Here is a 24,621-nt window from a genome sequence, read left to right as displayed (position 1 = left end):
ATTTTCTGGCCTGGGCTGATTCGCCATAGCTATTTCTCATCACAGGCAATTTTGCCGAATTTGACTATGGTAGGGATGTTTCCTGTAAGGGTTTAGTTCGGGGGTTTTTACCGACGAAATATAAGTACTGGCACGTTGTTGAAGAGAGGAAACTTGGACCAGAATAACTCGAAGGTGAGTTATTGACGATCGTAGAAGATGTTTCCTACGAGAACGAACTGTGGAAAAGATGTGTGAAAGTGTCTGTGAGTGATGTAGAACCCGTGACATGAGAGTTGACGCGGACGGATGTCGTAGTACCCTGTGTTTTGTCTGTGTGTGCGTAACCGGTAAATTCCTGTAGAGGAAATTTTTTGTTTGAGAGGAAGAAAGGTAGCGGGACTTGATGTGTGACAGTAAGGGTTGTTTTGTTTGTGTAGCGACGGCAAGGAGGACGAGAGCATCATTTGGGGTTCGTTTATTCCTTCGCTCCTTTCTGTGTACGGTGGGCCCCTTTGTACGAGATGTACTGTAGTGGACGTAGGGTGGGAATGTCGGTTTCCATACATAGTAATTCCGACCTTCTTACCTGCTTCCACTACGACGATTCGTTCTTATACGTCGGTTTACACAGAACATATTTGAATGCGAGTCAGGCTCTCCTCGACCTTTATTCCTCTCGTCCTCCGAAGTGTCGTACGGATGTTAGTAGTCCCTACGTACCAAAGGACGACATCGCTCCGAATTAGGCCTGTCTACACTTCGACAGTGTCCGGACTGAGTCGTCCCCCCAAACTAACTGTAGCGGGAGACATAAGGAGGCCGGTTACATCTACCACTTTACGTGTGATAGGAAACCATATTCGACGTCGTACTTGTCTGAACACTTGTAGAAGGCTAAACGAACGAACAACTGGGATGTAACGTTAATGTCCCTCGCTGTGAAATACTTTTTTATGGGGAACTCCAAAAATTCCCGGTTTTGTCCCACCTGTAATTTCACCAAGAACCACCTCGCGTAAAATTACAACTGTTCGAGTATCAATAAACGGAAATGGAGTTGGTGTTGGTGTCAAGGTGGTGTGAACAAGAAAGATCGGTTCTATTGGAGAAAAAAAAAAGGTGAACTAACGAAACAAATTGTGAACAAAACTAACATTGCTTTTTATTTAAATGAAATACATAATATTTCACATCAAAAGAAACAACAATGTTTTAACAAATCGTATTAAATAATGTGATGACAGAACTGTAAACAGAATAGCTGAAACTTTAACAAAATAAATAACTCAGTTACCTCTAATCATTAACCCATGTTTGTATAATTGAGTTAACTCCGTGTGTTGCTACTATATATAACACCTGTCGTGGAAACGTTACTCGTGGATGGGGATACAGAGCAACTAGAAAGACAGTCGAACCCGGTGCATTCCTCCGTCTGAATGTGGTGCACTTTTGCTAAATGTTTAGACAAATTGCTCGTGTTACCGCCCTGACATGCTAAACTCTTATTGCACTTTAGGCAACGAGCATTGTCCACATCGAGACGGGTAACATTTAACCACACCTTGGAGCGCGTTCTCTCCGCCATCTCCGCAGTGTGTGTGTTGCTGCATGTAGCAGCTGCGTGTGTGTAAACTGCCCCGCCCCCTCGCACACAGGCGTGGGAGAGAGATCTCTCGCCTAGGTTGGAAAGATCGAAAATACTAAAAAGACGCATTTTGCACGGTTTTTGCATGTTAGAAACGGAGTTGGCAACACTAAAACTGCAATATAATGTTTGTGTAGCAATAATACATATATTTTGTACATGTCTCCAGTACCGATAAAAAGACTGTTAACGTCGGAGCTTAACGGTACCACGGTCTTTAATAATTCGGCCCTGGGTCCCGTTTAATACCGGGGCTCGGTACCCATCCCTACTTTTTAGTGAGGTCAGGAGAAATGACACAGGTAATTTCCATATGTTGTACGATAAGTTGGTGATGTAAATATTGTAACACAATGGTATGAAAAAATGTATTTTCCAATAAAAAGCCTCAGTGGCAAAAAATAAGAATTGACATCAGATATATGGAGCTATGGTTACTTTGACAAATCAACTGCCCTGTAATTCATAGGGGTAACACGTCTGTGTAATACATGATACAAGTAGACTTCCCCCTACACAATGACTCTGTAACTAACTAAGAGATTTCACTTTTACCAGACAAGGGATGCTTTCTAGAAACCCGCAGAGCACATGACATTCAAGCCACGGCTGCCACAAGCGGCTGCTACAAACCGGATGAGGCACGCTGTCTGTGAGGAAGCTGCGCCGTTGCTGAAAAGCTCATTCACATGCAGAGAAGATACCAGAAGGTTCTGAGTGGCTAACTGGAACACTCTTTATAGTGACTGAGAGCTGACAAAGGCTCTCTCCCTTGGACACATATATGCACTTTCACACACTGTGAGCGAGTGTGTGCAACACTCCCTCTGAATAGCTATGACATGACAAAATCTATCTAGATCAACCAGCTTTGAATCTGTTTCTCTTGAAAGAGTGAAAGTTCTTGAAACATGAGGAAGTCATGCTCTGAGGGCTAGTTTGTTATGATAAGAAGAAGGATGTAGGTGGGGTTTTCAGTGTTTTTAGAAACATTTGAGGAATCTCCAGGTTTAATATATTCAAGGGGCCCTATTAAGCTAATTTTCAAGTTCATAATTGCATTTTTTGCCTCTACTCTGACATGCTTTAATGTTCAAAAAGTATATTTTTCCCATACTGCCTGTGCTACAACACCTCTTTTCACCCTCTGACTGTGTGAGAGAATTGGGAACATGGGATTGTAGCCATGCACAGAAACTGGGGGCACTAAGTATTCAACTTAGCAGCTGTTCTCGATACCACACACTGACTAAGTGAAACTGATTCAGTGACATAAGATACACACCTCTAAACTACCCTGAGAATGCTTTAAATTCCCTTTGCTTCGGTTATGAGGGCCATATTGCACAACATGTATGTGTGTGTTAGTGAGTGCATGAATGAGCAGAATGTCATAACATCCGCTGTCAGTCAACATGGAATTCAAGAAAGGGACGTTTTTTTCCCCTTTGCCTTCTTAACTAAAGGCCACTGTTCAAACACATGGGAATATCAAATAATGTACAATATACTGTAGGCAGAAGCTCTATTTCCATTCCCTCTTTTACAGGGTTGGCTAGAACTGAACAGTGTCTCATATGGTGATGTATGAGAAAAGAGAGCACTTTGAAAGTTGACATGAAGCGGTGACCCAAAGGCCTGATGGTCCTTGACCTGACTTGTCACAAGGACGAGAAACTGTCCCGGCTGTAGTTGAGCAACACTTTCCTGGCAGTTGCAACACTAGGGATGTGCACACGCACACACCGCATGGCCTTGTGCACAAACTCAGACCTAAAGGGCTGTGTCAGTGCTGCGTTGGAACACAACTCATGATGTGTTTTTGTTTATCGAGTTAAATAACCGTTGCAACATGGAGAGTTGGCATGATGTTCTGGCTGCTTGAACAAGATGATGTCAGAGAGTTGAGAGTGTGTATGAATCGTAGAGTGCAGTGCGTGAATGTGTGCTGTGACCTCTGCCCCACGTTGTGATTAACAGTCCATAAGGTGATCATGAGATCACAGTGACTCTGCAAGATCAAAGGAATCAGCAGATAACCCCCCCTGAGGACATAGAGACACGTTGTCAAAACTTGCATGGAAGGCTGAAGGCCTTACGGTAGCCATTTTGAGAAAATTACACTTCTGGCCTTTCTAGAAATGAAACTTTGTTGTTCCATGCCTTTTTGGGGTATGTTTTCAGACTCTGTTTGATGGAATTTCAAATTCAGTTAAGGTGCTGAGACTATCTTTGAGATATCTTTAAAACTTCACTGATGGTATTATGATCTTAAGTTTACATAAAGAAAGAAAACACCTGAATATAGTTCCCATTAAGTTCCTATCATTTATTATGCTTGCCAGACTCAAATTAAAGCTTTGAAGTCCAATAATCTCTCCTTTGATACAAAAAAACAATTAAAAGACAACAATTGTAATTGTGTCAAGGTCGATGCCTGAGCAACGGTAGAAAACCATTTCTACATCTCTGAATGTCTTCACTGGAAAAGTCCATTATTGTGAAAGGGATGACGCTTGGAACGACTAGTAAACTCTTCAAAGATGTTTACGTACAGCTAAACTCTGTCTGGCCTTTGATAGAGGGGCTAGAGAGATTTCACTCCTGAGTGAAAGGAATATGACAGCACGCTAAGAAGTTGTCCAAAAGCCTCTTCAAGGACTCATTCTCTGTTCTGATGAGATAAAGTCAGTCTGAACATCTAGAGCAACATCTAGCTAAATCCAGGTTCTGCTCCCCCACTTGGATAATACCATCCCTGCGCTGATGCACGGGGATGGCAACATCATGGGACGGGGTCCGTCTCAGTGGCAGGGAGAACTTGGAGTCACAGCTCCAGACTACACATGTCCTCACACTGGGGCAAAGGTTCCCTCCTGACAAGTCAATGAGAAAACCGCCTGATTGACCAAGTCAAAATCCCTACTTGTACCCCAGAGAACTCCAGTGGTGATGCCAGATGGCCGTTCAAACTCTCCCCATTAAGTCTGACTTAACTTGAGAAAATGTCAAGGGGATTTGGACTCCTGATAAAGTGTTTCTAAAAAAGTCATTGATAAAGGCTACAAGTACTGGAGATTATTACTTTGGGCTCCCACACATTAGCACTAGGGATGCCAGAAACTGACCATGATCAAAATCGAAAATCGGACAGGCCTGGCGAATAATAAGATCGGTGTGTAGCAGCGCAGCGAAGGGCTGCGCTGCTGGCTTCCTCCAAGTTTACAGTAAAACAAACTGGTGGTGTGACCAATGGCCATTTACAATTATTAATACTATTACTATTATTAGCATTAGTCTATATTTTGGTTGAAACTAAGCCAGAAAAAAAAAAAAAAAAACATAAATAATAATAAAAATATATATAAATAAAATCGATTTTTAAAAATAATTTTCGATTATGGAGACTGTAACGAATATTCGAATAATCGAATAATCGCTGGCATCCCTAATTAACACCAAGCGTTGGCTAGCCCATGAATAAAGGGGCTCCACTTATTCACACAATGCCTATTTAAGTCTCAACAGATGCTAAGTTTGGCTCTCATGAAAAAGAATGATCTCAGAATTTAAAAGCAGCATAACCCTGTAACACTCATCCTTATCAAGAGTGTCATCACCATCATATGATCAGACTTACTGTATTTCTAATTCCCTTTAGTAGTGGTTGCATGATGCCAGTTTAGATCTTTTTAGAATCAAATGACTGTTGAGAAACGGCAACAAAGCCAACAATGTGAATGACTGTTCCTGCTTCTTATCAATGTCCCCATCATCCCCACGAGTTCCAGCCCTTCGTGTTGCTCCTCAAGGCCGTCAGCCCATTTTTACATCCTAATGACACTTTCCAAATTATTATTTTCGAAGGAACAAAGAAGCCAGGTCAGCTGGAAGAGATTCTATATGACCAGAAGGGTCGGAATTGCTTACGATCTAAGCACTAGGCAGAGAAAGCAAAGACATTTACAGAGCATGAAGGGTAACTCGTGGTTTCAGGATTCTACTTCAGAAAGTGACAAGAGCAGACGCAAGGACAACGTCAAGCAAATAACCAGGAACATGGAATTCATGTACAGTACAATCCAAAAAGACAGACTGCTCAAGCGAACAGTCAAAGAGAAGAATACCCTTCTTATGAGAGGGAAATATGACAAATACATATCAAACTTGCTGATGCCTGAAGAGCAGTGCATCCAGTCGCATCGTGTTGCTTAAAATGTGCATGTTTTAAGTTGTTCTTCCATTGCTTATGAAGCTTTTTGACATTAGAATGCCTGTATGAATAGGGCTCTTTTTGCACTGAATGGGGTTCTCTACTTGCTTTTAATGCGCTGCTAGGACCAAGCAAACGTTTCAAACAACAAGCTGACAGGCAGCAACTATTCCCACAAAAGGCATTGAATGTCATAGCTTTAAAAAAGATCAGATCAATTGGTGTGTTCATAACTTGTCAACCTTTCTTTGTTCTTCTTCTGCGTTCTCCCCTAATTGAAATGTGGAGTTGGGCCGAAAAGCCTGACTTGCTCCAAAGAATGAGGATGTTGGCGTCCATCAGTCATTTATCTATTCCACTCTTTGGTTGACTTTGAGTTATTGGCAAGATCACGGCCCGATTAAGCGTGAGATCGATACTGGCGAGGTGGTGGTGAGGGGGCTAAATAACTGCTTTGAAGTGTGATGAATCGTTTCCAAGCGGCATCAAGGACACAAGAAAAAAAATTAGGAAATTGAATCATTAAATTGAAAGGGTTGACTCTTGGCTTGTGTTCTGTGCCAACATCAATGTGTCTGCTTGTTAGTCTCTTTTTGGACCTTTGAGCGCGCTCTATGTGCGAGTGTATGTGCACGTGTTGAGCCGGCGGTGAGACCATGAATTAAAGAGAAGATTAATGAGTCAGGACATGAGGGCTCAGACTCCAATCTGTTCCCTGTCCCACTCTGGGGGCTGTCTCTCTCCAACACACACACACACACACACACACACACACACACACACACACACACACACACACACACACACACACACACACACACGTGTGTTTAGCAAAGGTTCAGGAAAACAAAAAGAGAATAGTATCTGAAGGAAAAGACGGGGAATGTTCCTGAATTGATGTCTTTCACAGTGTAACCCTAACCCACCCTGTAGGCCCTCACCCCACCAAGACCTCCATTCCTGCCATCTGTCTGGATAGAGAAACAGACATTAAGAACGGAAACAGTGAGATTGAGAGAGAACAAAAGGCATAAAGAGAAGCAGGGGTTGAGAAAGAAAAAGAGAGATGAAACTAGAAAAAAAGAGAGAGGGTGAACCTGGGGGGTAATAAAGGCTGACGAAAACTACTGGAAACTGAAAAGTGGGGAAACCCTTGAGGAGTAAAGAACGTGGAGAGAGGAGCAAGTGGCAGCAGTGAAGCTCACCGACACATTTCCTTGAAACGACACTTCCCATCATTTTCATAAAGTTTGACGACATCAGAACGTTTTTGTTCCCTCTTTCTATTATCTCTGCTCTCTTATTGCGGTGCCACTGAAGATATCTTCCAACTTTATTGCTTTTACCCCCTTGGCCATTCAAAGGAGCCCGTGATGAATAAAACGTCGATGGCACTGATGCTCTTTATCATTGTTTAGTCCTCGTGTTATATGAGATTGGGTGCCGCATTACCATGAAATACTCATCAACGCCTCTCTATCCGTTCCCCGGCTCTCCCACTTTAATACATACCATGAGACTCACTAATCCCATGATATGCCTCATAATCTGATCACAGATATGAGTTTAGAGGGACAAACAGAGAGAGGAGAGATGGATAGAGAAGTGAAATGCAATCAGAGAGGAGAGGAATGCGTAGGCGAGACGGAAGATGGGAAAAATTAAAAAGAATCCGTCGCTGGAGAGAGGGAAGGGATGTGGGCTGGAGGTAAAACGAGGGGGGCATGCAGACAGAAGAAGGGGGAAGACTTGCTCGTGACCTGATTTCAAAACTTGGAAAAAGTGGAGCAGCACAACCAAATGCAGCGTCTTCCCACATCCAGCAGCTCGTACAACATATAATCCTCCCGTATAGACTATACTCGCAGCGTAACCTATTGACCTACATACTGCCTCCTCATCTAGCTGAGTCACGAGCCTCCTTGCCTTCCCCGACATCTGCATCTCTGACCCTCTTCTTCTTGATTGTCTGCTGCCACACATTGCCAGACACTTCTATGGGGGTGCAAGTATAATGGTGCACTAGTCTGATGTCTACCAGTCTGGCAACATCGCTCTAATAGCTCCACGCTCTGCAGTGCTCTGGCAGTATAGACACACACACTCATCTATTACACAGCTGGAGATCTGTCCTGTATACATAAACAGCGTGTGGGTACGGAACATACGGACGTCTCGCTGCGGGGACACCAGTGTGTGTTTCTAAATGAGACGGAGAGATTCTTATGCAGTCTAAATGCAGCAAATGTAATCATTAGAGGCTCTTTTGATGTCTCACTGCTGTGTGTGTTCCCCTGTGTAGCGTGTCGGTGTGTGTGTTTCAGTGTGTGTGATGCTGCAGGGCTACAGGTCTTGCATCTCAAATGACCAACAGACAAAAACTGTAAACACACGCACAAGCATTTTTGAACAGAGGTTGAAAGTAACTCAGTACATTTACTCAAGTAAGTACACATTTAGGGTATTATTTTAATTGTATTCTTCTACTCTATATTTTGAAAGCCAACTTAGTACTTTTTACTCCACTAATATATTTATTTTTACAGATGTATTTTCTAGTTACTTTACGACAAACAATACTTGGGAAAATCTGAAATTAATGATTAATGGTGTGGATGAATCCGTTCAACATTATATTTAAGAAAGAGTGGGTTAACAGAAGCTTAACTGGAATAATTTTTTTTGGAATAATTCAGTTCAGACATGTTGAATATGAAGAGTTGCTCCATGTGCTTTAAAGTATTTCAATCCTTTTTTCCGTAATGGGTACTTTTACCCCTAATACTTGAAGTAGATTTTCCTCATCGTACTTAAATACTTTTACTTAAGTACCATTCTTGATGCAGTATGTTTACTGAAATGTTGTATTTTTAAAGTGTGGCATTAGTACTTTTACTAGTAAAGAATCTCAATACTTTTCCCCCCTCTGCTTTTTTATAACTATCACAATAATAGAGTGATTGGAAATGTTCAAGAAAAACAATCCAATTCTGCAGTTGTTTTCCTGAAGTGTCAGAAATGTAAAAAGGGCAGCAAAAAGAAACCCTAATCGAGAGGCAAAATGAACTCCAAGATCTTTGTCAAATATCTTCTAATGTCCTCATCACCAGGAAGGCAAAGTGAAGGATCCTTCAGCAATGGAACAGCCCAGTTGCTCCTCAAACATGAGCCTGTAAGCACTTCATGTAACAACACAAGAAAGTTTTGGTTCCTCGTCTTACAGGCAAGAAAGAGTCCGTATATTTTTCATGTATTTACATAAACACAAGCAAAACAGTCATGGAGCTGTGAGCACCTGACTCCAACAATCTGTCTGCTGCCATTTCCAAGCTGTGACACACACACACACACACACACACACACACACACACACACACACACACACACACACACACACACACACACACACACACCACACACACACACACACACACACACACACACACACACACACACACACACACACACACACACACACACACACACACACACACACACACACACACACACACACACACACACACACACACACACACACACACACACACACACACACACACACACACACACACACACACACACACACACACACACACACACACACGGCTGAGCATTCATGGGAGAACATTCAGAGATCAATCTGAATAGATCCGCCCACCACACACAGGCGCTTATTGACGCCCGCTCCAACAAAAGTGGCCGCCATTGATCCCATGCAGAAAGGCTTTGGGGAGCATTGTCTGAGTGCGTGAATTCTATGTGTGTCACAAGTTATAAAGTGAGACAATGGCAACGTCGCTTTCAGACCAGCCCGTCATTTTGAGCGATGGCTTTATCTGCAAAGCTGCAACACACCTGTGGGCACAACTAAAAAGCCAGGAAGGCACATTCCTGTTACTGTGTGTGTGTGTGGGGCCACGGGTCCTTTGTTTGAGGTGGTCACATGACCAGTTTGACTTGGCGCCTTCCCCTCCTCTCTGCAGCATGCCATCGTACAATAAGATGTTCGAATGTAGGAGACAAAACAACAACCTGAGCCACGTGCGTGAATACAAACACACAATCAGTTTGTGGGCCTGATGACAAAAACAGTGTTCCTAAAACAACAGGCGGAAAGCTAGAGAAAAACATCTCTGCTAATTAACCGCACGTGATCCATTAGTGATGAAGGCAAGAGGAGGAGGATGGGATGAAGGGACATAAGGAGGGAGGGAACGTGGGATGAAGGGATGGTGGCAGCTGCACAGGTGGGGGTGGTGAACAGGGGATCAAGTCAGAGGGAATCGATCACACTGGTGGCCATGTTCGGTGCGTTTTTGATTAACTAACGGATATGGGAAAAATAACTGGAAGGCGGTGTTGCCGGTGAGATTGACGAGGCGTGTGGCAGCATGTCTGCTCTACAATATGTCTAACCACTATGGTCTGTAAGCTAGGGATGTGGAGGAGGAGGAAGGGTGGAGGAGGAAGGGTGGAGGAAGGGCAGACAGGGCTGGAATTAAATGAGCTAAAAAATGATGAATAGTGGAGGAGGAGGAGGAGGAGGAGGAGGAGGAGGAGGGGAGGTACAGATCGGAATATAAGGGACAGATCGATCAGTGGCGGCGGGAGGGTAGAGGAGGTGGAAGGACACGGGAGACAAACAGAGGGAGAGACGTATAGAAGATGAAGGGCGGGAGGGGGGAGAAACTAAGAGATGGAGGCGGACGGGATAGGTCCCAAGGGTGAGGTTTCCTGCTCTTCTGCGGTAGGGTAGTCTGACAGACGACTGTGGATCTGACTGCCTATCCTATGTGCATGTTAATTACAGAGAGAAAGAGGAAGAGAAAATAGGTCTGTGAAGGAGGATGGCACAAAGGAAGCTCAGGTGTTTCCCTTGTCAAAACAAGTCAATGGCTTTGCCCTCTACGGGGGCTTTTAATTACAGCCTCAGTGTCTTACTCACTTTACAAAACAGACAGTTTGCGACCATTCATTATCACACATATACTGGAGATCAACAGTCTTTTGATGATGTTTAACTGCCACAAAAAAGGTCAAAACTCCGGGCCGGTGGCATTGTATTATCACTGGCCCCACCATTGTAAGCACTGGCCCGGAGCATTCGTCCAAAAAAAATCGACTAATAATGAAGAAAATGAACACATTTGTTGCAATAGTAATTTATGCACAAACTACATTACTACTTGTACTACAACATTTGAATCATCAGTTCTTCCTCATTTCCTCAATTGTTCATATTTGGTTAATTAAAATAATGATATTGTGGTCATTGTTAAAAAATGTCAGCTATTATTATGAGTATTAATATTTGTATAATGCACTTTCTGCCTTCCTGTCATTAGGAGTTAGACATGTAATGGCTATGTAATTGATTTGATTAGAACCTTCATTATCCTAAACTGCTGGGACATTTCGCCAATACCTTTATATTGTCTACTCTTCACTTACTTGTCAGCATAGGTCGGCATTGATGTACAGAGCCGACAGAAGACCTTGTTTATATTGGCATCATATTGAGAGGTGCAGCCAGTGACGCGTCCTAAACCAGGAGTGACGGTACCGACGGTAGCCACACAGGAAGCGGACAGTAGACCCGACTCCCTATCTGTTGTCGACAAACGTCGCGCCCTCGGGCCCCTCGCGCTCGTGGCGGAGGGGCACTCGCCCTTCAGCGTTAGCGCGCGGAGATTGTGATGTACATTGGTATGAGCGACGAGGTGTCCTCCCGAATATGGTAACGGGAGTGTACCACCGTCGCCAGCACGTGGATTACAAAAAATTATGGGTCGGCCAGTGGTCCGGCCTCGGTTCTAGACGGGCCTTTTGTTCAGAAGTTTATTCTTATCAGTGCCTCCTCAATTTCCTACTCACATTCCTCATACTTTCTTTCACCCTCTCTTGCAAAGTCGGTCGAACTAGGCTACTCAAGACCGTGATCACCAGTCCACTGCGGGGATGTTTGGGAAAATATTAGATAGGCTGCCAATCTAAATAGGGACTAACCTTGTAGATCCTTTCCATCACCCATCTGTACACCTCTCTACGTGTCGTGCGTTTTAGTCTTGCCCAGTGGCGTAATAGTTTGTCCAAACAAAAAGGTGTCTGGAATAAAGAGTCGATAAAAGGTTGAAAACTCTTTTAGGGTAACGAAAAAAACCAACTCCTTTGGTNCTGTTGCGCCGGTGTTGCACCATAACAAGGCGACACACACACACACACACACACACACACACACACACACACACACACACACACACACACACACACACACACTAGTGTGTGTGTGTGTGTGTGTGTGTGTGTGTGTGTGTGTGTGTGTGTGTGTGTGTGTGTGTGTGTGTGTCGCCTTGTTATGGTGCAACACCGGCGCAACAGACACAAGAGCTGATGAATCGGAAGCTGCTGCTAATGATCGTTGAAATGCTCCTTTCTCCACATGTAGTACGGGACCATTTATCAGCCACAGAGATGGACCAACAGGCCCAGACACACTCACACACATAACACACGCTAATCAGCTGCTCGCCGGTAGCCTTGGCAACCGACTGCAGAATCTCCTTTCCTGTGCCCCTTCACTTTTCCCCTCCCTTGCTGTCTCTTTGACCATACTTTTGCTTTCATGAGCTAATCCTTCCCTCATCCTCTTTTTGACTCCCTGGCTAACGAAGAAAGAGAAAGGGGAAGAGGAGCTGGGAGAAAAAGTCCTGAAAGCGCTGTGCAGGCCGCTGCCTAGCACCTGATCTCCTGTGGGAGCGGAGCAGAGATAAAGAAATAAAAGGCGTGACCGTGTGAAAGGGAAGGGAGAGAGCAGCTAAAGACGGGCTTTACCTGCCAGGTGGGACTAACAGAGATTGAACGTATCAAACCAACGGCTTTGACATGTGCGTAGTGAGCTGACTGGTTATAATGGGAAAGAAATCAAACCGGGGCCCTGAGGCTTTCTGTTCGTAATATATTTAAACAGTGAAGTTTTATAGATTTTCTGATTCCCATGTGAAGAAACTGAGTTTAAAGCTAGAGATGGAATGAAATACCTTCTAGAAATCGACGTGTGATCACAGTGGATCCTGGCTCAATTGATCACCCCATTGGCACCATTACAAAGGATGGGCTGCCATGTTTGATTGATTTCCTTTTCCAGGTGATGTGTCCATTATAATGTGTTAAAAGTTAGCAAATAAGGTTCTTTTAGGACCAACGGCCCGTCCAAACTACAGCTTCAAAAAAAGCTTGCCGGCGGGCGTGTCTGAAGCTCGACCAACAACCAATCACAAGAATCTCCCGCCCCTGACACACAAGCAGCGGTTTGATTGGCTAGAGCTTGTACTGGCATATGATTTGATTGGCTTACGCTTCCACCAAAAGCTTCAGAAGCTTCAAAAGTTGAACATTGCTCAACTTTTGCAGCCTGAAACGCCGGGAAAGCTCCGTTCTGCTACCCACAATTCAGTTCGGCGCAAAGCGAGGCAACGTGATGTCACCCCATTCAAAGTGAATGGGCAGACGCGTTGGAAACCGTTTTTGAAGCTGTCGAAGCTGTAGTGTGGACGGCCCGTCCAGGTTACTTTCAGGAGTTATTGCATGTTCCACAAGAATGCCAAAGACCAGTCATAGTATTTGACTGCAGGTCAATATATCGTTTTTGATGTATTATGTATTGTAATAAAGTGTTCCTCTGTGCCATTAAGCCCCATTGTTATGGGAATGCAGCACACACTGCACACTTTTGTAGTCAGGTTGGTTCTCACTCGAAGCCCAAATTCAAGATTCAAAGGCTTTATTGTCATTTGCACAGTAGCTATAGTGTAGTTATGAGAATGCAAATATTAAGTTCCGAGCTCCTCCAACAATGTAAATTAGTGGACATAAAACAATAAGACAATTAAAACACATTTTTATTAATGTAAAAAATGTGTATTAATCCGGATCTGAAATAAGTCACAAATTAAGTATTTTATTTAGTTTGAGTGGTTTTGAATGTGTTTGAAGATTGATCTTTACAACAAGGGTCTTTTTGTGGGGAGCTTAGGGATAATTGAGAAACGGTTTTAATCTGTGTATGTGAATTTATTTTTATTTGACATCAACAAAGATAAGGTGTATCCCAATTAATAAGAAGAGTCTTGCAAACAATAATTAAAAAAATGTGTTGAGCCAAATATGCAAGTTTACTCAAGTTGAAAGAGAACAGTTGATTACAGTTAACAATATAATTTGATAATTAAGTAGAAAATGAAGTTCACACAAAAGAGATCCATGAACACCTATCACGCCCAATAAGATCACAAAAGTATGATCAGCATGAACAGCATTAAAGGGGCGTTACTTTGCATCCCTTGGCACATCATCACACATTGTTTCATTATATATTTCTGAACCACTGGACGCTGACATGTCTTGACATGTCCGTCTTAGCTATCATTCACCATCACAAGGTGCTGTCTTTGTTCCACACCCATTTCCTCGTCTGTCACAGAGAGGGATTGGCAGTGATGGTGCTTTTATTAAGGATTAAAAAAGCCGCACTTAAACATTGACTCATATACCTTGTAATCATGTTACATCATTATTTACTTTAAGTGCCTTTTATCAAAATCCCTGGTGGCTCATTCCAACTTCTAGGCAGCGCCGTCATCATGATCCCAGCCTCTTGTAAACATGTCTGATTCCCATGTGAAGAAACCGAGTTTATAGAATTCATGAAATACTTTATAGAAAACCAATTCCTTTTAATGTATTTTGAGTTATGTGGTATTGTCACTCCAGTAAAATCTTGATTTAGATTTTAAATATTGGGATAAATAAAGTATTGTGTTTTGGTGGTTGATTGGTCGGTCGGTTTGTTTGTTGGTTGGTTGGTCATCCTGCAGCCAAAAAAAACTCGAACCCCAAATGTGTATTGATCCTGTTCTGAAAATAGTCCCATACAAATGCACTACTTTCTTCAGTTTGAGTACTTTTTGAATGTTTGAAGATTGATCTTGTTTGTAGGAAACTATGGTGTATTTGTAAGGAGGAGCCATCTGCTGGGGAGGTTGGAAAGAAATTAGTATTCAATTCAGTAAAACATTGACTCGTATACCTTGTAATCATGTAACATCATTATTTTATTAAAGTGCCTTTTATCAAAATCCCTGGTGGCACATTCCAGCTTCCCTTTTACATAGTGCTGTCATCATGATGGTTAAAGGCAACTCCTTTCTAGTGTATATCCTAACCAGCCTCTTGTTAACACACTCTCATATATTCCTCCATGTTGTCATGTTTATCTTTTCTGAAGCGTTCTTGAACCATATCAAGGCCTGCCGGAATCAAGGTGAAGCTAAGAACTAATATTTACTCTTCCTAGTCAGATTCCTCTCATGCCTACAGTGAGCGTCCTCGAGTACCGAGGCCTCGGCAGGGTGGGTTAAAGGAATGAGAGTTGAAGGAAGAATTCTCTCCTCGAGTGATCCTTGTGTGAGTGGCAGAGCGTCCTTCAGCGTGTTGCTCTCAGTTAGATATTTACACATTCCTCACATCCTACTCACTGCCAGGGAACATCGACTCCACGTGTCTCATGAAATGTTTGCTCACTGAGTTGGTCCGGCACTTCACTGTAGGTGTGTGTGTTTATTTAGAGCTATAACATCAATGAAAAGAGCTACTGTGCAGCTTGAAAAATCTGGTTGCCATCTCAAGTCACAAATAATAAAAGTTCACATTTTAAAAGCAGTATTTTCCTGAAACAGCTGGGGATTGTAGTTTTTTTTAGTAGCCTTATTTCTTTAGAAGGAAATTGGCCTTTTCTGAGGGACTATTTTCAGCTATGGATGAATACACATTTGTGTTGCTCCAGTGAGTATTTCCAGCTGCAATACTATGGGATTGACTCAAAAATCATAATGAAGAAACATGACATTCAGTGCAACAGTTGGTCTCACTGATGTGTTTTAGATTTCGCACAACACCAGAATTGTATGGTTTTTAATTGGATTTGTAGTTTTGGCTCTTAAAAAAACTACAAAAATCCTGTTGATACTGTAACCAACGTAACAGCAGTATACTCTATATAAGTGACTGTTCTATTGGCACAGTCATCGATCGGGTTCTGGTTAGGGCCGAACGAACACCACAGCAGTGAGGTCATTTCTACACAATCCTTCCCCTTATCTCACAGCAGCACATTCACACCCAAAGAAAGGTCACCAACAAGATTCCTTTCCTAAGAAATACTCAGCATTACATCGCATCAGATGGAGACAGAAACACCTTTCCTCCTCAACAAGTTATTCTGAAGAGTCTGAGTCACTGTAACTACGTGGTCTCATTGTTGGTATGTTTCCTCACAAATTGGGGAACGGTCAGTTGAATTGTTCAGGTTTTTATTTCAGGGATTAGGAGGATGTCAGGGCAACTAGACACCACAGTTAAATTATCAGCCAGAGATTAGCAATTCCTAGAACTCTCAATGACTCAGGAATAATACTCCTAACCTGTCCAGCCTTTTCTCTGTCTGATCTGTCACTGCCCCTTTAGTTTGGTTTCACTCGTATCCATCCGCCGCTGTTCCAGAAAGTGAGTTTCTAGCCTCTTTTCAACTGCACATCCCCCTAAATGATGCTTTTGGCTCTATCAGTGAAACGGTGTATTCTTGCATTTCATCTCCAGTCGCCTGTCAGGCTACAGCAGAATAAATACATTTCTGACTCTTATGTATATTATACAGCGAGATTACGCCACTTCATCATGCATTAAGGAAATTCAAGTCTGGTAAATAATGTATGAGTACACTACACTGGATCAAAACGTAATTGTTGACTGTGCTCTCCGGCTCTTTTGCTTCTGCTTCAGTGTGTTTTTAAAGATATGTATTATACATGCATTCATAGTTCTAGCTGCTCTGGATTAAAATGGAGGCTCATCTAAATTCCTTCCGTTGCCGTGGTGAATTGTGTCATCGGAGCTGATTAGGGTCAGGTTTTGTCTCGCGTCCACATGGTTAACAGGAGTTTTGGGAGAAGTCCTGGGTTTGAAAAGCATATCCTCTACTTTATTACTCTGTTTCTTCCCTGCATTCCTGCTGTGATTCACTGATAGCCTCCATGTACTTTCACTCGTCTCCTTCTCTGCTGTCTCCAGTAACAGAGCCCCCCCCCCCCCCTTAAAAGAGGAAGACAGTCATCTGATAGAGTCATTTCCCCATTTGTTTGATCATTTGCTCTTGAGACTCAGTGGGTCATGTCCAGTAGATCAGCTGATCTGTGTTACTGCTCTCTGAGCCTGAAGGCGCCTCCTGCTGGCCGACATCAGATCTGCGTGCGCTGAAGCTTCATTTCCAGGAAATGATTTCAGTGGGAGGGATGTAGGTTTAGCAATCTGAGGACCACAGTGGGAAAGAATGTGAGCACAACAATGGAGCCGTATGGATCACTTTTCCAGCAGGAGTTGCTGGGACAGAGCTCTATTCAACACGGATAATACTTAGGCTGTATAACCTTTGCAATTATTATTATAACTTCGCAAAACTCATATCACTAAGGATTATTATGGAGTTACACGGTAGATTTTGAGCAATACATTTTTTTTTAAGAATGGTTATCTTTGTTAACACTAATACACTATGGAATCAGATCTGCCAATAAGATCACCTTTTTCAGTACCGAGAAAAGATAAGAATTTGAGAGAATCTAAAACTTGGTGGGATCAGTAATCAGTGGGAAAGAACCAAAGTAAACAAAAGAATATGTTTAAAACAGGACAAATGCTAATAGTTAACATGATTACACAAATACATTTCCCTGTAATCAGTGAGATGGTGGTGTTACGGTGCACAGCATCGAGGCAGGTGGGATGTGTTGCTACTGTGATGTCACCTTTTATGATGATATCTGCGGTGGATGGAAATTTCCGTGTGACCGTGTGTAGGCTGAGACAGTCATTGTGATCCAGATGTGGGCTGCAGCAGCAATCAGACGGGCGACCTTTACAGAGGGACTCCACCTGACCCTGCACACCTGTCTGTGGCACTTTCAGTAAAGTCTGTGGGGTTTCTCACATTCAGACATATCAAATAGCCGGTGTTAACCCTTTCCTCTCGCCTATTATTATTCTTGAGTTAGCACAGAGGACAAATGGTCTCCTGTTTGACAATTGCAGCGCATGATTAGGATTTTATTGCACATTTAGCAAAGACATTCTGATATTTCAACCCTACTGAGAAAAAGCTGCAGCTAACGCTTTCTTTCATTATTGATTTTCTTTAGTTTTTTAAAACCTAATTGAGTCTTTAAAATATAAGAACATTTCTGTTAAATGAAGTCTTCAAATTTCTTTTTTTATCACAACAGTTTAGTTTACAATAATAAAACAAGACATTAGAAAAAAGCAGAACAGAATATCGATGGTGATAATTATTCAATCAATGATCAGAACTGTTGCCTTTGACCTATCCATAGACTAATTGTTTGCAGCTCTTTTAAACAACGCATCATAATGTAGTTGTATCCTACAGAGCTCCCATGTAGCAAATAAAGGGTCTCCAGCCAGATCTCTAGGTGTGTTCCTACAGACAATGAACCAGTAAGAATATTGAAGTGTTTATTCATATATTCATTCTTCCTGTCTTTTCTCTCCCGTCCTCCAGGAGCGCTTTGCGGAGATGTTCGGGCAGGACGCGGCGGCAGAGAGCCGGCGCTCCCAGGAGAGCTTCAAGAAGTGGCTGCTGGCGGGGATGACCCTGGTGACCGGGGTGGTGGTGGGCTCGCTCATCGCCCAGAAGCGCATGTGAAGACCCCCCTCCCCCTACAAGAAGATAAAATGAAGGTCCCGTGTGTCTCGTCAGAACTGCTGATGATGTTTACTCCCCCCTTCCTCCCTCCACACACACCTGAGGACTCCTCCTGTGTTGAACTTTGGAGAAAAAGCCAGAGGAGAGGAAGAGTTCCTAGTATTCTTGTGCGGTTATAAAGAGTCCTCTGAAGCGATTGTTCCTTCTTCTCCTCTCGATCCGTCTTTATGTTTGTACGCATCACTTTTAACACATTTTTGGTTTCCTAATCTTGCCCTCAAAAAGCGGCTGAAACTGACCCCAGTCTTTGAAGATATTGAAAGTGGTTTGTGGTATAGGTCCCGCGAACTGGCTTCTCGCGTGCCAGCTGCCGCAAGCTGTCCGCCCCTCGCAGACGGTTCTATGAATGAGCCTACAATGGGAGAGTGAGAGCAGGGAGGAGTAGCATCTGCTCTCTGAACAAGCTGCACTGTGAACATAACCCTAAACGTTCTACGAATGAGCCTAATGGAGAGTGAGAGCAGGGAGGATGTAGCATCTGCTCTCTGAACAGCTTCAGTGTGAACATAACCCTAACCCAACCATTGTTCTGTCCTGCCCACTCCTTTGCTCATTGGTTAGTGTGAAAAAGAGCCGTGCAGGGATGTGTCCTTAACCCCGAAATGAGTTAGCATTGCAGATTTTCCTTCCAGTTCGCATTTATGAAAGTCAATGTTTTTTCGGATAATAAGAGCTGTGGTAAACACAAGCTTACACATATTTTTTTACGACATCCCACTGGTGAATGTCTGAAGCTTCTACGCAACTGGTTGAAACTACTAAACACCATCAGGGCAAAATTGAGTCCGTTCCTAGTCTAACCTTAGCTAAGTACTTCTTGCAATTGCATTTGCTATAAAAGTGAAGTTAATATTTGAAGTGAATCCATCTGAACAAAACGTGAAAGTATCATAAACGTGTGTTTGCCAAAGCTCTTATTTTCTGCAATATTCCAAAATCGAATGGATAAATGGTATTGATTTTTGTGGAAGGAGCCCTTGCTATGCTCAATCCCGGGTTTACAAAAATACGTCATCATTGCACCACTGTATGAGAAGGAGTCGAAAATATCTTAGCTAACAGGAGTCTTAAACTCAATCCCTAGCTCTGTCAGTCCATTCAAACCCCCGCTGACCGCACATTCTGACCCGTGTGTCAGTTTCTTGTACGACTGCGTCCATGTTCCCCTCTCAGTCGCTGAGGAACGCAGCAGATACTGTAGCACCCTGAACACACCCCATAGAGATCTGGCTGTCTATTTTGGCAACCCCTTTATTTTAACCCTCCCTATTTAGCATCTATTAGCACATGTGCACATGTATTCATTGGTCTGTAAAACACTATACAAGTGCTTATCAATGTGTGAGTCAACAATTATAACTTTTCCTACAATGCGTCTGAGTTCAACATTTAGCCAGTAAGACGTTTATTAATGACACGGTCATTCACAGGCAGGTTGAAATGGTCAATTGTCCGTGCAATTGAAACATTGTTATTGGTTGATTATCTGTTAACTGCTAAATTATTATTGTTGAAAACTACATTAATAAACACTTAAATATCCTTTTGTCTGTTTACAACTACATTATGATGCGTTGTAAACAATTAACTTATCGTTTAAAGAGCTGCAAACAATTAGTCAGTTTATGGATAAGTCAACGGCAACAGTTTTGATAATTGATTGAATAATTATCAGCATAGATATTCTGGTTAAATGTGAGGATTTGCTGCTTGTTTTTCTAATGTCATGTTATATTATTGTAAATTAAACTGTTCGTGTGATAAACGACGACATCTGAAGACTTGATTTTTTAGAGAAAGTATTAGCTGCAGCTTTTTCTTGGTAAGGTTAAAATAAAGTGTTTATCATTTCTGTGCTAAATTTGAAATAAAATCCTAATCATGTGCTGCAATGCTCCTCTGTGCTATCTCAATAGTCATTCCTAACTACAAAGCATTACTCAAATGTACGTGTCTCTCAGTTTCCCCCCGGAAACATCACAGCCCTTTTTGTAGCAAAGTGAAGAGACAAAGCAGTTCTGCCTCACATGTGTTTTCAGTTTAATTAAAAAAGTGTCTGTTTATCAGCCAATCAGCAGCTCTCAGCGTCTGCAGGACACACACACCTTCCCATCTCACACACTTTCACTCCAAGTTATCCAGCCGTAGCTCTCATCCCCTCCCCCCCGCCTCATCCTCCTCACTCTCCCCCAGACACTTGAAATCTGTCAGAGCTCCATCCGTCTCTCCCCCCCCCCCTCCACCACACATCCGTCTCCACCTCCTCCTCTGCAATTCCCCCGGCTGTCACTGCACCTAGCACGTGTGTCAGTCACAGCTGGCCCACATGCTGCTACACACACACACACACACACACACACACACACACACACACACACACACACACACACACACACCCACCATGTATAGATCACTTCAGGGGACATTACATTGACTTACATGCATTCCCTGGAGACTTATCCTAACCCTTAACCATAACCAACACATGCCTAACCCTAACCCTTACCCTTAACCTTACCCTAACCAAGTCTTCAACCTAAAATTAATGATTCCCCTTGTGGGGACCTCCATTATGTCCCCATAAGGGAGGCGAGTCCCCACATGTGACTGTGTAAACAGATGTAGGTCCCCACAAGTATAGCAATGCTAGACCACACACACACACCTACCAGTCACATGTAGTGTGTGAGAGACGAGGAGACCCTTTCTTTGTTTCCGAACATCTTTCCATCTTTAATTTAAGTCGGAGGAGGGTTTGTCGCCTGGTGTTTCATGCACCAACAACTGGCAGCGCCATTAATTCACTGGGAAGGGTGGGGGGGGTACTTCACCCTGTTCCCAGTACCCCCACCCAGTGTTCAATCTGGATCTCATCCCGAATACTGTCTCCAGCTTACTACATTTTCTCGTGTGTTACAGCAGCTCAGTACAGGCCATTTTCTTATCAAAGATGTTGAGCCATAGAGTGAACATTTAAGGGAACATCGCCTAAATTAAGATTATTTTTGTGACCTAGAAAATCAACATTAGTGACCATGAGCTTCTCTCTCAAACCCAAAACCGTTCCAGACACCTCAGAGCTAAGATGTTTTCCAGTGAAAAGATTCCGACGTCTGCCCTCCATGTGTTCCAGGTGCTGACGTTTCTGGAAAGTGTTTTCTCAGAAGCGCAGCCTCCACATTTTTGGAGCATTTGTAAGTGATCTCAAATAGCTTTTGCTGCAGAGAAGATAACCTACAGAGATTGTAATCACTGACATTGGCGAGATATTTTGATATAGATTGAAGTTTGGAACTATGCATTAGCTTGTATTGCTTTAATTAAATACAGACATAAATACTTGATGTTGCGTTTAAGTTGGTGTTTTACCGTTGACAATGTGTGTTTCTCCATTGTTGTGTGACGTCAGAGAGCTGTCTCTTTGTAAAGTCAGAGTAGATACATTTTCGAGTAGAAGCTCTGACTTCAGGTGGCGCTCCATTTGAGTTTTTTTAGTAGAAGGTTGTTATTTTCAAATGTCCACGTTGTCTGGAACGCAGCATGAGCTCCAATCTTGTCATGTCAGCAGGTAATAAGTCTGGAGCTGCTCCGTAGACAATGGATGGTAGAATGATTGTGTTGACCCACAGATGCTTATTTTATTTTTGAATACCCAAATGAGCATTATTCCACTGCTCTCAGAAAAATGTTCTCCGAATATTCCCCTGGCTGCTCTCGTGTGATCATCTCTCACCATTCATTGTCTGGAGCACTTCTTTATGACATCACAATAATAGCATTCTAGTTGTTGGATTTAGGAGTTTGTGATGCTCGTATCTTTTGACTGTCTTAGTCCATAGAAAGAATAAGAATCATTTGGATTTCTGCAAGAAAAATCTGTCTCATGTCTCTTCATCCACCTCCAATTGTCCTCTTTTTCCTCATGTTCACTGAATCGTGTACATCTATACACTCTTCTGGATTTCCCTTTCTAAACTGATGGGAATAAATATGTCAACCAATAAAAAACAAACCTCTGTTTCCTCTGAATGCTCGTGTCCGGAGCGTCTTACTAGCCAAGGTCTGCTTTCATACATTCCAGTACAGTATCTATCTATTTTTCTAGTGTTCTAGTGTATGCCCCACAAAGAAGCTGCTCCTGGTCCCTCACTCAACCCCCCCCCCCCACCCCCCTGCACATTATGTGTGTGTGTGCATGCGTGTCAATTACTGTGCGGAAAATGTTCTTGATGGAGGCACAAATGAAGGAAGTGTGACAGCATTGGCACGCCTCTCTCTATAAATATATATATATATATGCTAGTTATTTAAACTGATTAGAATAGTGTGTTAGCTTAGTAACATATTTAAGGAGAACAGAAGTGATTGCTTTTTAAACATTGTTTATATTTGGTGTAAAAAGCATAATTGTGCCCCTTGGAATGGCCTTAAACTCTTTGCATTGATGTGCATTGTGTTTCTTTGTTTTTTAGGGTTATTGGAGAACATGCTAAGTAAAAGACTATTTTCAAACTGTTAGCTCTCTTGTCGGCCATAAAGAGGACACGACTAAAGATGTCTGTTTGTATGTCTTAGAATGCCGTTGTAAAATGAATTGACATTGAACCTAATAAAGCCAATGTTGGAACATGAACTGAGTCTGCCGGGTCTTTCTGAAGTCTTGGATAGAGAGTGTTCAAGCGTGCATGAAGAGACGCTCATTAAGACATGTCAAATATTCAAGGTATTTCCGGAAGAAAAATCATCCTGAAGAAAGTCAATTTGACGCCGAAAATAACTCTTCGACTGCTGTGAGGAAATGTGAATTGTTAAGCGTACATCATAGTTAGTGTGTTGCTTTACTTTGGAACACTCCAGAGAAATCCAATGGTTTGTAAAGCCCCTCCGAAGTTCATAAGGAATACAATGACAAATTCAACCTGATTTTGTAAAAAAGATCCTTATGGTGATAAGATGTAGATTCCTGTCTCTGGATTGATTCAAGCGCTTTCAACAGTGGGTGTTGCGTGCCAGGCAGGCTGTACTTGTGTGGTTTTCCTTCCCTCCTGTGTTTTCGCTCTTCTCCCTGTCTTCTGCACAGCTAATCAGCAGCTGATCGGTATCTGCCTGTGCACCTGAGTCTGAAAGCTGATTGGATCCTCTCACCCTCAGCTGGCCTATCAGCAGCCAGGGCCGACCATAAAGGAGGCACCCAGGAAGTCTTCTCTCTCTCTCTCACCCTGGGCCTGTTGCTGATGAGGAGCCTGCAATTGACTGCCTTGAGTAGAAAGTCCTTCTACTTATTTTGTTCTGTCTGACCTTTGTTAATGTGTGTGTGTTGAGAGGTTGGGGAGTTAGGTAAGTCTGGGGTACCCTGTACATTTCTCATCACGTAGGTAACTAATGTTAAGACACACTAGGTTAGCGGATTGTTGCCACCCCTGTATTTTGTTTTGTTTTTTTAGCTCAGGAAAATAGAGATCCCGGACGAGCCCCCATTTGTGTTACGTCTCCACTAAGGTCTAGGGCAGGGGTCGGCAACCCCTGGCACGCGTGCCAGCATTGGCACGCGGCACCGTAACCAGTGGCACACTAGGAATAAGTGGAATAAGTGTGCAAAAATATTTTAATTGTATTTTTGGATCCTGAACGAGACCGCCGCCAGAGCGCGTCTCCCCGTTACCTGCAGAAGGAAGCCGTGCACGCAACGCAGCCCCGCTCTCTTTATCTCCAGGTGACTTTCTGCCGCTTTCCTCCGTGGTGCAGTGCTGATCGTTTCAACACGGAGGAAAGCACTTCACTAATTGCAGTACCCATAAGGAGCTGTAAAAACGCCGCCGTTTTTGCGTGGCTGTGTATTTAGTTGAAAGACCAGTGGCGATCTGCTCAACGAGCAAGCTGGGTGCTGAGGGCGCTGCAGCACCCCCTAGCGGCAGGCAGGGGGTGCGGAGCTCCCCTGTCTGAATT

At 43.0% G+C, this 24,621-nt stretch overlaps 1 protein-coding gene across 1 annotated transcript in view; it reads right to left on the bottom strand.

The window, feature by feature from the left end:
• Nucleotides 1–7,504: 7,504 nt before the first annotated feature.
• Nucleotides 7,505–24,621, bottom strand: part of LOC104946619 (cytochrome c oxidase subunit 4 isoform 2, mitochondrial-like) — a 25,518-nt gene continuing 8,401 nt past the window's right edge. Inside the window, exons 5-6 of the mRNA XM_010772489.1 lie at nucleotides 21,095–21,100; nucleotides 7,505–7,551 (exon numbers count right to left, since the gene is read on the bottom strand). Coding sequence (XP_010770791.1) covers nucleotides 7,505–7,551; nucleotides 21,095–21,100 — 53 coding nt within the window. The remainder of the gene's footprint in view (nucleotides 7,552–21,094; nucleotides 21,101–24,621) is intronic.

This window comes from Notothenia coriiceps, unplaced genomic scaffold, assembly GCF_000735185.1.
Source record: "Notothenia coriiceps isolate Sejong01 unplaced genomic scaffold, NC01 NC01_scaffold00011220, whole genome shotgun sequence".
In the NCBI taxonomy this organism is placed as follows: domain Eukaryota; kingdom Metazoa; phylum Chordata; class Actinopteri; order Perciformes; family Nototheniidae; genus Notothenia; species Notothenia coriiceps.
Note: the sequence above shows the minus strand (reverse complement) of the source record. Positions and strands in the feature narration are given on the sequence as shown.